General features: G+C 39.5%; 1 protein-coding gene across 1 annotated transcript in view; it reads right to left on the reverse strand.

The window, feature by feature from the left end:
- MAP3K15 (mitogen-activated protein kinase kinase kinase 15) overlaps nt 1–15143 on the reverse strand; it is a 123153-nt gene that overhangs the window by 25506 nt on the left and 82504 nt on the right. Inside the window, exons 12-15 of the mRNA XM_070604218.1 lie at nt 10643–10692; nt 8659–8754; nt 3647–3734; nt 1122–1255 (exon numbers count right to left, since the gene is read on the reverse strand). Of these exons, the coding sequence (XP_070460319.1) occupies nt 1122–1255; nt 3647–3734; nt 8659–8754; nt 10643–10692 (368 nt within the window). The remainder of the gene's footprint in view (nt 1–1121; nt 1256–3646; nt 3735–8658; nt 8755–10642; nt 10693–15143) is intronic.

Raw genomic sequence — 15143 nt, forward strand, 5'->3', positions numbered from 1 at the left:
GTGATGAAAAGCTGAAACAACTATTGCAACCAATTGAAGGAGGTGGGACATAGCAATTTCCCCCCCAAAAACAACTGTTACACCTTATCCATCATGAGAATAAGAGACACAATACTGGACGAGGAACTCAAGAAACTGGCTCCTAGTCTTGTTTCCTCATGTCCTTGGAGAAGCCATTTAATCTTCCTTAGCCTTGGAAGAAGTTAGATGAGTTCGTTTCAGGCCCTGTCTTATAATTCAAATATCATAACACACAATCCCACTAAAAATGAACGGATGAGCAAACTAATGAGTGAGTGAACGAAGGAATGATGAAGGGTCTTACAGCTGCTAGACATGACTTGCAACCCAACCCTGATAAGTCATTGACCACCTGGATGGAGGGAGGTTTTCACGTGTCCGTCAGTGTCCAGCACTGAAGGTAACACTGCAGCTATGGTCTGACCACACCTGGGGAGCATGGAGCTCTTTCTTCTGCCATGGCCATTACTGTGCATGTAGCTTCTCTACAAAAACACTTGACAGTCAACACTGCAACATTCTTGTTTAGAATTAGGTGGGTTATGAATTTAAAAAGGAATAAACACTTAATTAGACTCAAAAAATGTTGAAGAAATAAGTTAGTAGTACTGGTGGTTTAAAAAAAAAAGCTCAAAATCTACAGGCGAGATTGAAGGCAGGGTATAGAAAAAGTCTGTACTGCAAAAAGCTAATTTTCTTTTCACCACATTTAATTTTCTATAATGATACATTAGAATAAATAAGTCATTTAAAATTCTTACGATATGAATTAAAGTACTGAGTCACATTTTTAAATATTTGCGAACAACTATCTATGTAAAAATGTATAACTTTAGTCCTAGTTGATGGGTGGAAATAAAACTACAGTTTTCTTTTAAAATATGGCTCTGCAATCCACATGCCTCGGAGTGAAGTTGCTCCATTTCCTCTATAATATGCAGAGAACAAAAGCAAATGACCTTTATTACAAAAGAATTAGAAAGTTTTGGATGACATCCTGAAATCCTTTCATCCTGAAATCCTCTGCACCGTGAGTTGTGGGCATGGGATTTGGGTGTGGAGGTGGCGACTGAAGAACGTGGAGGGCCACCCCTACTTGCCTGCTATCTCTCTCTGGGATTTCTTTGATGGCTATTCGCACTTGATTGCTCAGATCTCTTCCGGCATATACGATCCCGTACGTGCCTTTCCCCAGCACAACTCTGTCACCCTTCACATCGTGGTCATACTCATACTGAAGAAGGAAAAGCAACAAGATAAGAAAGTACACAACGTGTGGTAGAGAAGCCCCAGGAGAGACCAAACATTGTCCCACAATTTTTCTTCCTTTATAAATAACATGATTGGAGCACCAGGCAGGTCACATTTCTGAGGTTATGTACTTTTCATTAAATAATTACTTTAAAGAGGTAGAATTCTCAGTTACTCATATATCCGTAGCGCGATTTTATGAAACGGAATCCAAGAAATTTAAAAATATGGCTCAGGTGTAACTTAGCTGGCTCACCTTTTGAAGATTTCTTCCCACCGTAATGCTGCAATTTAAAAATGCTTCTAAGCATGTCAAGTACCCCCAATAGGTGTCCTCCTGCATGATCCCTTAGCTACTTGTCAGGAAACAAACCTCTTTCTATAGCCCAGAAAAGAATTGAAGGTCAATAAAATTAAAATTGTCTTACTAGAAAGTACATATGCGGGGCTTCCCCTCCTTCCTTTTAGATGTATGGATCTGGCATTAAACATATACTACAAGAATTTGACCTACAGTTAGGATTGCTATTTTGTTCTCCCAATCTTATCATCAAAAGTTGTTGTTCAACATCACTAATTATTAGGGAAATGCAAATCAAAACTACAATGAGGCATCACCCCACACCTGTCAGAATGGCTATAATTAACAACAGAGGAAGTAAGTGTTGGAGAGGATGTGGAGAGAAGGGAACCCTCATACACTGCTGGTGGGAATGCAAACTGGTGCAGCCACTATGGAAAACACTATGGAGAGTTCTCAAAAAATTAAAAATAGAACTACCATATGATCCAGCTATCCCACTGCTGGGTATTTATCCAAAGAACATAAAATCAATAATTCAAAAAGATATATGCACCCCTATGTTCATCGCAGCATTATTCACAATAGACAAGATGTGGAAGCAACCCAAGTGCCCATCAACTGATGAATGGATAAAGAAGATGCGGTATATATACACACAATAGAATACTACTCAGCCATAAAAAAAGACAAAATCAAAATCATCCCATTTGTGACAACATGGATGGACCCTGAGGGTGTTATGCTAAGTGAAATAAGTCAGACAGAGAAAGACAAATACCATATGATTTCACTCATGTGGAAGATCAACAAAGAAACACATAGATAAGGAAAACAAATTGGTTGTTACCAGAGGGGAAGGGGTGGGGGGAGGGCAAAAGGGGTAAAGGAATACATATGTATGGTGATGGATAAAAAATAGACTATTGGGGGTGAGCACAATGAAGTCTATACAGAAAGTGATATATAATAATGTACACGTGAAATTTACACAATGTTATAAGCCAATATGACCTCAAAAAAACAGCTGTTATACAGTTGTATTCCAGTTTGTTCTTCTCAATGATTAAAACAAATGTAATTCTAGGCTGAGCAATGCTTATTGAAAGTAGAGGCAGCAAGGGATTCTTTCTGTTATTTTCTATGCTTCACTATGCCTACTCATAGAAGTACACAGAAGTTGTGAGTGTGTGCAGGTGTGTGTGCCCTTTCCCATCTACTTCTAGGGGTGCTCATGACAATTAAGATTACTAACAAGTCCCCATCACTGTCTGATTTAGCCAGACATCAGCCTGCTCCACAAAAGGCTCCTATCTCACACCTTTCTCTGCCCCTGCATCTGTTACCTTCAAAGCGCATCACTCAGTTCGTTTCTACACCAAACCTTGATTCTAAGCTAAGAATTCGAGTACCTGACTCAATTATTAAAATGAATCCCTTTGATATTTTCTGAAATAAACCTCAAAGAATTAATTTCAGTCAACTTGAAAGTATAGTAAAATCTCATTAAACTGTAATCAGTGGGAAGGCCTGAATTAGTGGCAACTCTGAATAATCATGTAAGATTTAAACATATGTGTAATGGTGTAGTAACTGGACTACAACTGTACTGTCCAAAAGAGCTTAAGATGATCCCACTTTCTAAAAAATGATATTAAAATTGTTATATTTAATATATTATACACAAGTATATATAACTGAAGTCATTTTAGGCATAAATGAAAAAGTCTGCTACCAGCAGGTCAACTATTTCTCTTGTAGTCTCACAAACATTATTAACCAGTTAGAAAAAACTTTTCCATAAGATGTGCACAAAAGGAAATTTTAGTCTAGTCCTTGCTAAATTTTTCTTAAACATTCTGGCTGAGAAGATTCCAAGGTAATGAGGTTTTTCTATAGAGATGTGCTAAATTTAATCTTTGAAAGTCATGGATAGTGATGGCTAGCTCATTCATGAATGAGTATTTTAAAATACACACATAAGGAATTTTCACACAAAAATTGGACATTGTCTTTAAGTATCAAAGACACAATAAATAACTTGTCCCATGTTCTAGGTCTTCCGTGACTCACCTCTAAGGTGTCCCCGTCGGTCTCTCCCTCCAGCTCCACTGTACTGCCCACTGCATTGGTTATCATCTCTTTGACCAAAAAGCAAAACCTAGAACAGCAAATGTTGCAAAGATGCTATTATGATCACTCTTGTTCCTTACCTTTAACTTAGCCTTATTACATTAAACTGTGATTAAATATAAACCAAGCTCTTACAAGTTCATGGAACAATCAATCCACTTCTTGATTTGCCATGGTACTTTAATGGTTGTCTAATCTAGTTCAAATATCCACATTATACATGAATCCCCTCTATACAGTATTCCCACCAACCGGTTGGCCAAGTGATACTTGAACACCTCTAGTGATAGAGGACTCATGACCTCACACGGCAGCTCATTCTTTGGAGAACTCAATGAGAAATGCTTCACTTATATTGACCTAAGACTTCTTTTACGTGGGTTCCACCCACAGATTGCTTAGAATTATTCCCTCTTCTGTGCAACAGCCCATTAGAAATGTCCACAATTTTATTATGTCCTTGTAATTCTTTCCTCCTTGTTCCCTCAATGTTTCCCCCAGGACTTGTTTGTGAGTCACTCCACCAACAGGTAATTCCTCAAAGGTGGCCCTGGATTACTCAAGTCTGGCCCTGAGACCAGTGTTCCAGGGGTGATCTAATGAGTGCTACAGCCGGTAGGACCATCGCCTCTCAAGGTGCAGACGCTCTAGTTCTTAGTGAGAAATAAGGGCTTATATAAGGGGAGGGGGGAGGAGGAAATAAAGAAGGTGGCCTCATTATTCTGTTCACACAGATGAAGCTTAATATCAACTATTACCCATAAATGCTTCTCACAAGATTGATGTGCTGCTGGGCCACATCAACCACTTCCTAGACTTGTGTACTTGTTACTTTGAGAACAAGTAATTTGACTCATTAGAAAACTTTTATTCCGTATTCTCTCTTAGGATGGCAGGGAAGAATACTGTACACTATAAGATAATTTCCACAAAACAACAAAATATTCTTTTCTCTAACTAACCCATCCCACCTTTGCTTCTTCTAATCTTCGAAAGCTGGGAAATGCAACAGTCAGTCTTCTTAGGAAACATATGGTATGCACTCACCAGAATAACTAAAATTTAAAAGACAGTTATCACTTGTTAAGAATGTGGAGCAACTGGAACTCTTGTACATGGCTGGCGGGAGTGGAAGTTGATACAGCCACTTTGGAAAATCACTGGCAGTTATTGACCAAAGCTGAATATAAACGTACCCTATAACCCGGTCACTCCACTCCTAGGTATATACTCAACAAAAATCAATGTATATGTTTGCCAAAAGGCATGTACGAGAATGTTCATAGCAGTTTTATTCACAATAGCCCTAAATTGGAAACAATCCAAATGTTCATGGATAGAACAAATTGTCGTATATTCACAAAATGGAACACTACACAGAAATAACAAGGAAGAACTGATACACGCATCATGGCTGAATCTCATGGATATTATTTTAAGAGAAAGAAGCAAGAAATAGGAGCACATACTATATGATTCCATTTATTTGAAGTTTAAGAACAGGCAAAACTAACCATTGGTGATAGAAATCAAAATAGTTACCATTGGGGCGGGTTAATGACTGGAAAGGGGCTTAAGGCACCTGGGGTGCTGATCTGGGGGATGGGTACACAGATTTAGACATATGTAAAAACTGATCAAGCTGTATACTTAAAGGCACTTTACACACTTTACTTGTACTAGGTTACACCTCAATTTAAAAATTATTAAAATGGATGACAAAAAAATAGCATTGAGGACTGAATGAGAGTCAGAAAGATAAACTCTGTAGTAAAGGGATGTTCTGCCTAGTATTTGGCAGCAATTTTCCAACTCTAAATTGAAGGTTGTGACCCAAGGGTTCCCCTGTCTGATGTTTAGTCTGATTTCTAAATATTTTGTGATAATGATTGCCTCAGACACACTGCGTTAAAATGTTCTTAAATTGTATGATACACTCAACAAACTAGGAGTACAAGGAACTTCCTCTACCTGATAAAGGCTATTGATGAAAAACCTGTCACTAACATCATGCTTAATGAGGAGAGACTGGATGCTTTCCCCCTAAGATCAGGAACAAGACGCGGACATCTGCTCTGCCACTTCCACCCCACATTATCCTGCAGAGTCTAGTCAGGACAATCATGCAAGAAAAAGAAATAAACGTATCCAGGTGGGAAAAGAAGAACTAAAATGATTTCTATCTGCAGATGACATGATCTTGTATACAGAAAATCCTAAGGAATTCAATAAAACCATTAGAACTAACAAACGAGTTCAGCAAGGTTACAGGATACAAAATCAATATATATAAAGATCAAGGGTATTTCTATACACTAGCAATGAACAATCCAAGTTAAGAATAAGAAAACAACTCCATTCACAATAACATTGAAAAGAATAGAATACTTAGATATGTATTTAACAAAAGAAGTATAAGACTAGTATACTGAAACTACAAAAATTGTTGGAAGAAATTAAAGACCTAAACAAACAGAAAGACATCGCTTGTTCATGGGCTGGAACACTTAACACGTTAGGATGGCAATGCCTCCCAAATTGATGTACATATCAAATGCAATCTCTGTCAAAACCCTAGCTGCCTTTTTTTTCAGAAATTGACAAGCTGATCCTAAAATTCACATGGAAATGCAAGCACCCACAGTAGCCAAAACAATTCTGAAAAACAAGGACAAAGTTGGAGGACTCACATTTTCTGATGTTTACAACTTAATACAAAGCTACAGTAATCAAGAAAATGTGGTCCTGGCATAAAGATAGACACATAGATCAATGGAACAGAAGTGAAAGTCCAGAAATAAACTCTTACATTTATCGTCAACTGATTTTCTAAAAGTGTGCCAAGACCACTTAATGGGAGAAAGAAGTCTTTTCAACAAATGGTGCTGGGACAACGACTTATCCACATGCAAAAGAATGAAGTTGCATCCCTTACCTCATACCATACAGAAAAATGAACTGAAAATGGATCAGAGACCCAAATATAAGAGCTAACACTATAAAACTCTTTGAAGAAAACATAAACACCGAGAAAAACTTGGATTAGGCAAAGCTAGATGTAACACCAAAAGCACAAATGACAAAAGAAAAATAAATTGGACTGTATCAAAATTTAAAATTTCCTGCTGCAAATGACACTATCAACAGAGTTAAAAGACAACCCCTAGAAAGGGAGCAAGCATTTGCAAATCACACATCTCATAAGGGACTTGTATCCAGAATATATAAAGAACTCTTAAAACTCATTAACGAAAATACAAATAACCCAATTAAAAATGGGCAAAGTTTGGAGAAATCTGAAAACACCACTTTCACCAGGTGAGCCAAGTTAATATCACCAGTAATGAGACAAAGATATTGTATGTCTCCTGATGTGATGCACTGAGAAGGACACGACATCACTTCTGTGGTATTCCTACCCAAAATGCTTAACGCTCATGTAATCAAGAGGAAACATCAAGCAAACCCAAATTGAAGGACTATACAAGATAAACTGCCTGTACTCTTTGAAAGCATTAAGTCAAGAAAGACAAAGAAGGATTGATGAAGCACTGTTCCCGATAAAAGGGGACTGTACAGACACGACAACTAAATGTAACATGTGATCCTGGAGTGGATTGTGGACCAGAGAAAAAATCTTTTGTTTTATTATAAAGGACATTAATGGGACAATAAGTAAAATTTGGATAAGGTTTGTAGATTATAGGACCATATCAATCTTAATTCCCTGATTAGATAACTGTACTGTAATCACATAAGTGAATGTTCTTGTTTTTAGGAAACACACATCGAAGTACTGAGAGGTAATGGAGCATTATGTCTACTACTCACTCTTGAATAGGTCAGAAAAAAATAATCCTATGCATATAGAGAGAATGTAAAACAAATGTGGTAAAGGGTTAACATTGGGGAATTCTAGGTGAAACATATACGGAAATTCTTTGTACTTTTTTTGAAACTTTCTTGTAGGTTCGAATATTTTCCAAAATAAAAAGTTAAAAAAAAATGTTTAATTGGGTGAAGGATTGGAGTAGATAGCTCTCCAAAGAGATATATAAATGGCCAATACGCTCACAGAAAGATGCTCAGTATCATTATTCATTGGGAAATGCAAATCAAACCACAGTGAGATTCTACTGAACAACCACTGGGATGGCTATAACCAAAAGGACAGACAATAACAAGTGTTGCAAGGATGTGGAGAAATTGGCATCCTCGTACATTGCTGATGGGAATGTAAAATGGGAAAACAGTCTAGTGGTTCACCAAAGGTTAAACAGAGTTACCATAAGACCCAGTAATTTGACTCCAAGAGAAAACGAAAAAATATGTCCACCCAGAAACTTGCATGTGAATGTTATTCATAATAGCCAGAAAGTGGAAACAACCCAAATGCCTTTCAAATGATGAACAGATAAACCAAATATATCCATACAATTAAATATTATTTAGTTACAAAAAAGAATGAAGTCCTGATGCATTTTACACCACGGCTGAACTTGAAAACATTATGATAAGTGGAAGAAGCCAGTCACAAAAGGCCACATATTGTATGATTCTACTTATATAAAATGTCAAGAATAGGTAAATCCATAGAGACAGAAAGTAGATTAGTGGTTGCCAGGGGCTGGGGTTGGGAGGATTAGATTGAGGGAGAACGGAGAGTAACTGTTAATGGATACTGGGTTTCTTTTGGGGGGTGATGAAAATATTCTAAAATTAGATTGTGGTGATGGTTGTAAAACTGAATACAGTAAAAAAAGATTGAATTGTACATTTCAAATGGGCGAATTGCATGATATATGAAGTATATCTCAATAAAGCTGTAAAAATAATTTTCTATAAGTTAAAATTTCAGGAAAGGCAATATATCAAATATTTTTCACAACAAAGACCCTCTGGAAATGATTCAGCATATTAGATTGCAAATACCCGAATCAGCTACAACTCACCTACTACACTGCTCTTCGGTGGAAAAGTAGATTTGAAAGTCATCAGAATTATCGTGGACATAGAGAAAACAACACCGCTCATCAAACTTGGATATGCTGTAAAATTTCAAAACATAAGAATGATTATACATAAATTATGACATCAATTTTACATTTCTGGGAACACTCTAGTAACAGATTCTCTTCCATTTTACAAATTTGAAAGATCCATTAACGTTTTAAAGAATACCCCCAAAATTTGACTTGTATTTCTCTATGAAATTTAAAAAGCAGGGACATTTATCTTGCTTATGTTTGAGTTTGTATTCATCAACTGACTTGAATGTGTATAAAGAACTTACTATATATTCAGTGCTAAGCAAAGCATACGGGCAGCAGAAAAGAGAATAAAATATCATCTCTTCCCTCAAGAGTTTATAATTTCACAAAAAAAGACAGGAAAGGTATTTGTGAAATAAGATATATGGTATCAAAGGAATTTCTAGACTTGAAAAACATCAGGACACAGTAATTGTAGCCACACGAGGGAAGCAGAAATAAACATGGCATCTTGGCCCAAGAAAGGCCTTTACAAGTTATCTGGTCCATCCCCACCCAAGGTCTGGATCTGACTCTACAGCTCCTCGAACAGGCAATACTCGGCTTGTCTGGGCATATCCAGTGACAGAAAAGCATCATACTCCATCCGCTGATGGATTCCATTGCTAGAAAGTTGTTTACCTACACTGGGCCAAAGCCTACATTTTGCCAGGTGGCACAATGGAAAAGGCTAGATTCTCTTCTATGATTAGCCCTTCAAACAAATGAAGCCACTTTATCTTGCCCTAAGTCATCTCTTCCTGAGATCCATAGCTTCTTCGACCATTCTCCATATGTTATGGATTACCAATACCGAGTTGAAGCAGCAATAGCACAGGGTGATTCAAAAAGAATTAAAGCTGGGTTATACATGAGCATGTTTTGAAAACCAATCTGCAAAGGAACTACCACAGTTAGTTGGATAGCACTGGTTATGTTCAACACATGCTCTTCATGTCACACTGGTCCCAGGGTCTGATTCACCCCAGGCCCTTTGCACATCTCTGTTAATTGTTAAAACAGCAGCAAGAAGTATACCTCTATGAGAAGGTACAAACAGAAGGTTCTTGACTACATGCTCTCATACAACTTAGTTTCTGAGTAACATGATTTTGAAAATGCTTTTTGAATTACATTTTTCTGAGAAGGATTATTTAAATATACTACTCTGTTCTTAAATTATTTCCCTCCCTTTAAAGTGGCCTGTGGTCTCAGAATCAGAGAAAAGACAGAGTTCTAGTCCAAGCCCTTACTTTGATGGAAACTATGAAGAGACAGACCTAGAGAGGTTGAGTGACTTTCCCAAGGTCAAACAGCAAAAGAGGGATTAAAACTCACATCTCCTCAGAGCCGCTCTCCCACTTGGATGTACTCGCAGGGTGAGACTCAAGAGTGCAGCCACAAGGCTCAGGTCCAAATGCCCACCACTACTGATCCAGAAGAGCAAGTGCCACATCTCTCCCGGGAATACACCACCCCACTCCCTGGCTAATAACATGGCCCTCGGCTCCATTACTCTGCTCAGGAGACCCCGGCCAAGTGTCATTACCAAGTAATCCAGCTTCAGTTCAGGGGTCCTCGAGCACTTGAACATCACTGCCTCAAAGAAGAAACACTTTCTCTTTCTATAGATATAACTTCATCTTTTAAAAAAAGTTTGAGACAAGAGAGTTTGGTCTGTTGGATACAAAAAAATCTACTTTGCTGAAACAAGCCAAGAAGCCATTACTAGCAGCACATTATGAACAAGCTCAGGCCAGGCAACCAAAAAGAAAATAGTCCATTTTGGATTCCGTTAAAAATAAGAACATCACATATTAACTATAAGTGGAAACATTAAGGTAACAAAACATTATTATCATTATTTACATTAAAACAATAATTACATCTTCTCTTATGTTCTTACCTTATTCCCCTAATGGAAGAGGCTGTAAAATTCCATTCATGGATTTGTTTCTGCAGGTATCAAAGATAAAAGTCAGTAGCTTGATTTTTTTCCATGCAAAGAATCATTTTTGGTTTCATTCTATGGTCAATTGATTCTATTTTACTTTCAATAGAGACTTAGGGGTTAGAGCGATATATTTTGCATAACTTGGAACACCAGATTTTTGATTATAAAAATTTGCTTGTATCTCTAGTCCACTTTAGAGCAAACAATCTAAATTTGAAATAGAAACAATAAGTACACAGTGAATGGCCTTTCATCTTCTGTCAACATATCAGAAAAACTCTAAAATGAGTTTGGGAACAGCCTACCTAAGTTGAGTGACCTGCTAAAATGTTTGGAGAAGCAAGAATGTGGCAGATACCAGTCAATGTTCACCACCTTTTAATCTTTTTCTCTTTGGGCACATAGCTAGAATACTTTTCCCAGCCTCCTTTGCAGCTAGGTTGGGCCATATGATGGAGTTCTGCCCATTGGGATGTGAGCAGGAGTGATGTGTGCCACCTGCCAGCCTGCCTCATAAAAACCTCCACAGCAATCCCCTAACATTCTCTTGCCTCATCCGCTACAAGATGGAATGGGGACCCTGCCAACCCAGAAATGACATGAAGCATAGACAAACTTTGATCATGTTAAGATACTAATATTTGGAGGCTATTCGTTTTAGCAGTTAGCCTACCAAGACTAACACAAAAACTAACTAGGATTTCAATCTGGACAAGATGCACTTGTTTTTTCTTTCAGTAACTCTGTTCCCTCTCTCTCCTACCATTCCCTGCCCTCAGACTCTGCACCAAGCCAAGCCTCAGAAGGAGTGTCTGAAATCTCAGTTTCAGAAGAGCCATAGACTACAATACCAATACATCACAACAATAGAAATAATTTTGAATGACAAAAATACATTTGGTTAGCCTGAGGAATGTCATAAATGACCAGCTAAGCCCCCCAGAGAAGACAAGTGTGAGAGCCAAAAGACTGGGCATATGGCTCAGGAGAACAACTACGAGCAGTCAGGTGACAAATTCCTGCCATCCTTGGGCAATGATAACAGGAACAACTGGGAGGATGGTTCCCAATGGGAGAAGATCCATTCGTACGTGTTGATTAAACACCAACTACGTACCAGGCAAGGTACCAGCACTGAAGACATGCCAGAGAATGACAAAGTCCCTGAAGTGAGAGGAGATGGGCAATAAATTAAATAGTAAATTAATAGCATGGTGGACGCTAAAAAGTGCTTTGAAGAAAAATAAAGCAGGGAAGGACATTAAGGTGGGGCAGGGGGTCATGATGTTAAAGTGGATGCTCAGGGAAGGCCTCTCTGATGACTTCTGAGCAGAAAGCTAAAGGGAGTGAAGGAGTGAGCCATGCAGATATCTGGGTGAACACTTCCAGGCAGAGGGAACAGCAAGTGCAAACAAAGGCCCTGAGGCAGCAGTGTGCTTGGTATGCGACCAGCGAGGAGGAGTGTGAGTGGAGTGAGAAGTGGGGAGTGGGAGAGGAGGTTGGAGCTCATGAGGGAGATCAGGCAGGGCCTTAGAGGCCATCATCAGGACTTCAGCTTCTACTCTGTGTGGGACGGGAAGCCATCGAGGGCTGTGAAAGATGAAAGCAAACGAAAACAGGAAAGCCATCACATTGGACCCAACCCCATAGACAGATTGAGCATATTTCAGAGGAGAGGTGTGTTCAAAGTCACTGAAAGAGGGTAGTGGTGGAGAGCAGGAGTCTACTTTTGGATTCAGGCACAGAAATAGGAAGCAGGGCAGATTCAAGAGAGCCTTGTCTGACCCACATACGCTTCCGAGAGGCTGCACGTATATAGAAAGCTCAGCCACACGAGTGTTCAAAGGACTCCCAGAGGCTAGGCTTGCTCCAGGGTAGCTTTAGGGAACTTCTTGATTTGGGAGGAAGATTTACTAGTTAAGAAGTAAACAACACGGACCTCCCCTCTCTCCCTTTATACCATAACCAACAGGCACTTGGGGTGGGGGGTACCTGCTTTGTAGGGTCTACAGACATAAAAATATAGAAGTCACGCGTGGGCTTGCAATGCATTTCGGGAGATATTTTCAGAAACTGATAAATAAGCGATAGGATGTACTTTGTACGTGACACAGGCAATGAGGTAGCCTATAGACACGCAGTGGAAGGAGTGAAAGCGTGGTTAGAGATGCCTTTGCGAAAGTTAGGACGTGGATAATGGGAAGAAGGAATTCCAGGGAGGAAAAAGGATGAGAACAAAAGTGCAGCTGTGAGCCCCTGCGTGGCCAGCTTGAGGGATGGAAGAGGACAGGAAGGGGACAGTCCGGCTGGGGCTGAGGATCGGGGAAGGGAGGAAGGGAGGGGCAGGATTGTATAGGGACTTGACACTTGGGAAAAGAGTTTGAGTTTTATTTGGAAAGCCACAGGATCCAGTAATGGTTGGGGAATATCAAGAGGGCCAGTACAAGTGCTTTTTAATTATTATTAAACTTTTAAATTGAAGTATAACATATATTCAGAAAAGGGGACAGTGATTAGCTCAACAAGTTTCCACAAAATGAATACCCATGGTAACCAGCATCTAAATCAAGAGACAGAACATTAGCAGCAGCCCAGAAGCTTCCCTCGTAACCCCCATTCCCAATCACTCCTTTCCACCCAAAGGCAACTGCTATTCTGGCTTCTACCACCACAGAGAGTTTTGCCTGTTCTGAAATATTATATAAATGGAATCATGAAGTCCATGCTCTCCTGCATCTGCAAATGGAGTTTTTCATGAAATATCTGGTAACAGAAGACAGGACTGGATGCACTCTTTCTGATTTGGTGTCCTGGTGGGTCAACTGGCACAGAGTACTCGATCAGCAAAGCTGGGACTGTTTTCCTCCTATTCCAAGCTTTCTGTTAGGCAGCATCCTGATCTTTCCTGAGAGGCGATATTTTACCATATCTAAATCATGATGAGGAAACAGACTCAAGATTGTAGCTTTCCATGTCAGTGTCAGAAGCCCCTGATAAAAGTGCATTAGAAGCAGAGCCAGAGTGGGTTATGGAGAAATGGGCCAGGAAGCCAGAGGTAGAGGCACGCCTCCAGGATCCCCTGGGTGCCGACTCAGCCTCTGCCCTCCTACCTCCAGAATACAGACTCGTGAGGAGAAATCTTGGGTGTCTGTGATGATTTTGTGTTAAGAGCGTAGACTTTTTGCGTAAGTTTGTCCTGTTACTAACATAACTATAAAAGGCACCAATAAAAGAGCTTTCCAAAACCAGCAGCCCTACCTGTGTGAACAACACTGGTGGCCACTATGTGCCTGTTGGTGACTTTGGGGCCAAAGAGAAGCTGAGGCAGAAATGGTGCATTTGCTCCTGCTCTGTGCGGCCTCCTTGTGTTAGTGTGCTGGGTGCAGCTTGCACCAGCTCAGGAAGGCCAATTTTGTACATCTCTTCCTAACCTCACACTCAGTGACCTGATGTAGGTTGCCTGAAACTGGCCATGGTGGGAGTATTTACACCATAGAAAGCGGCAAAAACTACAAATCAGTCCTCTGCTCCTGTGTCTCTGGAGAGCCGGTTGTTAAACATTTACCAGCGTAAGTTTCTGAATCCTTGGCTCAAAAACCAGAACTTAATGTCATCTTACAGCGATGTTGTGTGTGGGTGAACATGTGCACGTGTGTGATCTCTTCCCACCATCGGTAGCCCCCCGGGAAAAGATGCAACACTGTGTAGAGAAATGTCATCTTACTTTAGCAAATCTGCTTGCTTTCACAATCTGCAGAACTTAAAAAATGTAAATGAAGGCAAAAGCAAAGGCTTCCTCTCAAAGAAAAAAGCAATTTCTATTTCTCTCAGACGTTTGCTCTGACAACTACAAGCACTTGTACAAAACATTTCATCAGTCAAGGAAAACTAGCATTTGCTGCTTATGTAGTTCTTTCCATTTCTTATTATGGACCATATACAAACAAAGTAAAATATTTACAACTACTGAGATATTATATGTACCAAGGGAAATGTCCAGTAAGGGCTAGCAACCATTATAGGATTCAAACGAAGTGGGCAAAGTTTGAAGAATTCCATGAGATCAAAGCCATCTTGCTCCAAATGTATGAAGAGCATATCAATGGAATAGTGAGATGACAGATGAGAATTTTGAAAATTCTTTCATATCACAGTGGCGTCAATGATACAAAGAATAAGAAAGGCTGGTCTCTAGCACAAGAATTCCAACACTGAGAACAGGATGGTGCATGGAGGTGGTACCTGGAGAGGGCACAGAGGAAGCCTAAGCAGGACTTCAGGGGTGGGGGTCTGCTGGTATTCTCTTCCCTAACCTGCACTGGTTATTAGCGTGTATCCACTTGGGAAAAATCCTTCAAATTGTACATTTATGATTGATGCATTTTTCTGTATGTTATACTTCAATAAAAGATTCAAAAAAACCCAAAGAGGCAAATTTCATAGAAGATGCATG

This window comes from Equus przewalskii, chromosome X, assembly GCF_037783145.1.
Source record: "Equus przewalskii isolate Varuska chromosome X, EquPr2, whole genome shotgun sequence".
Lineage (NCBI taxonomy): Eukaryota > Metazoa > Chordata > Mammalia > Perissodactyla > Equidae > Equus > Equus przewalskii.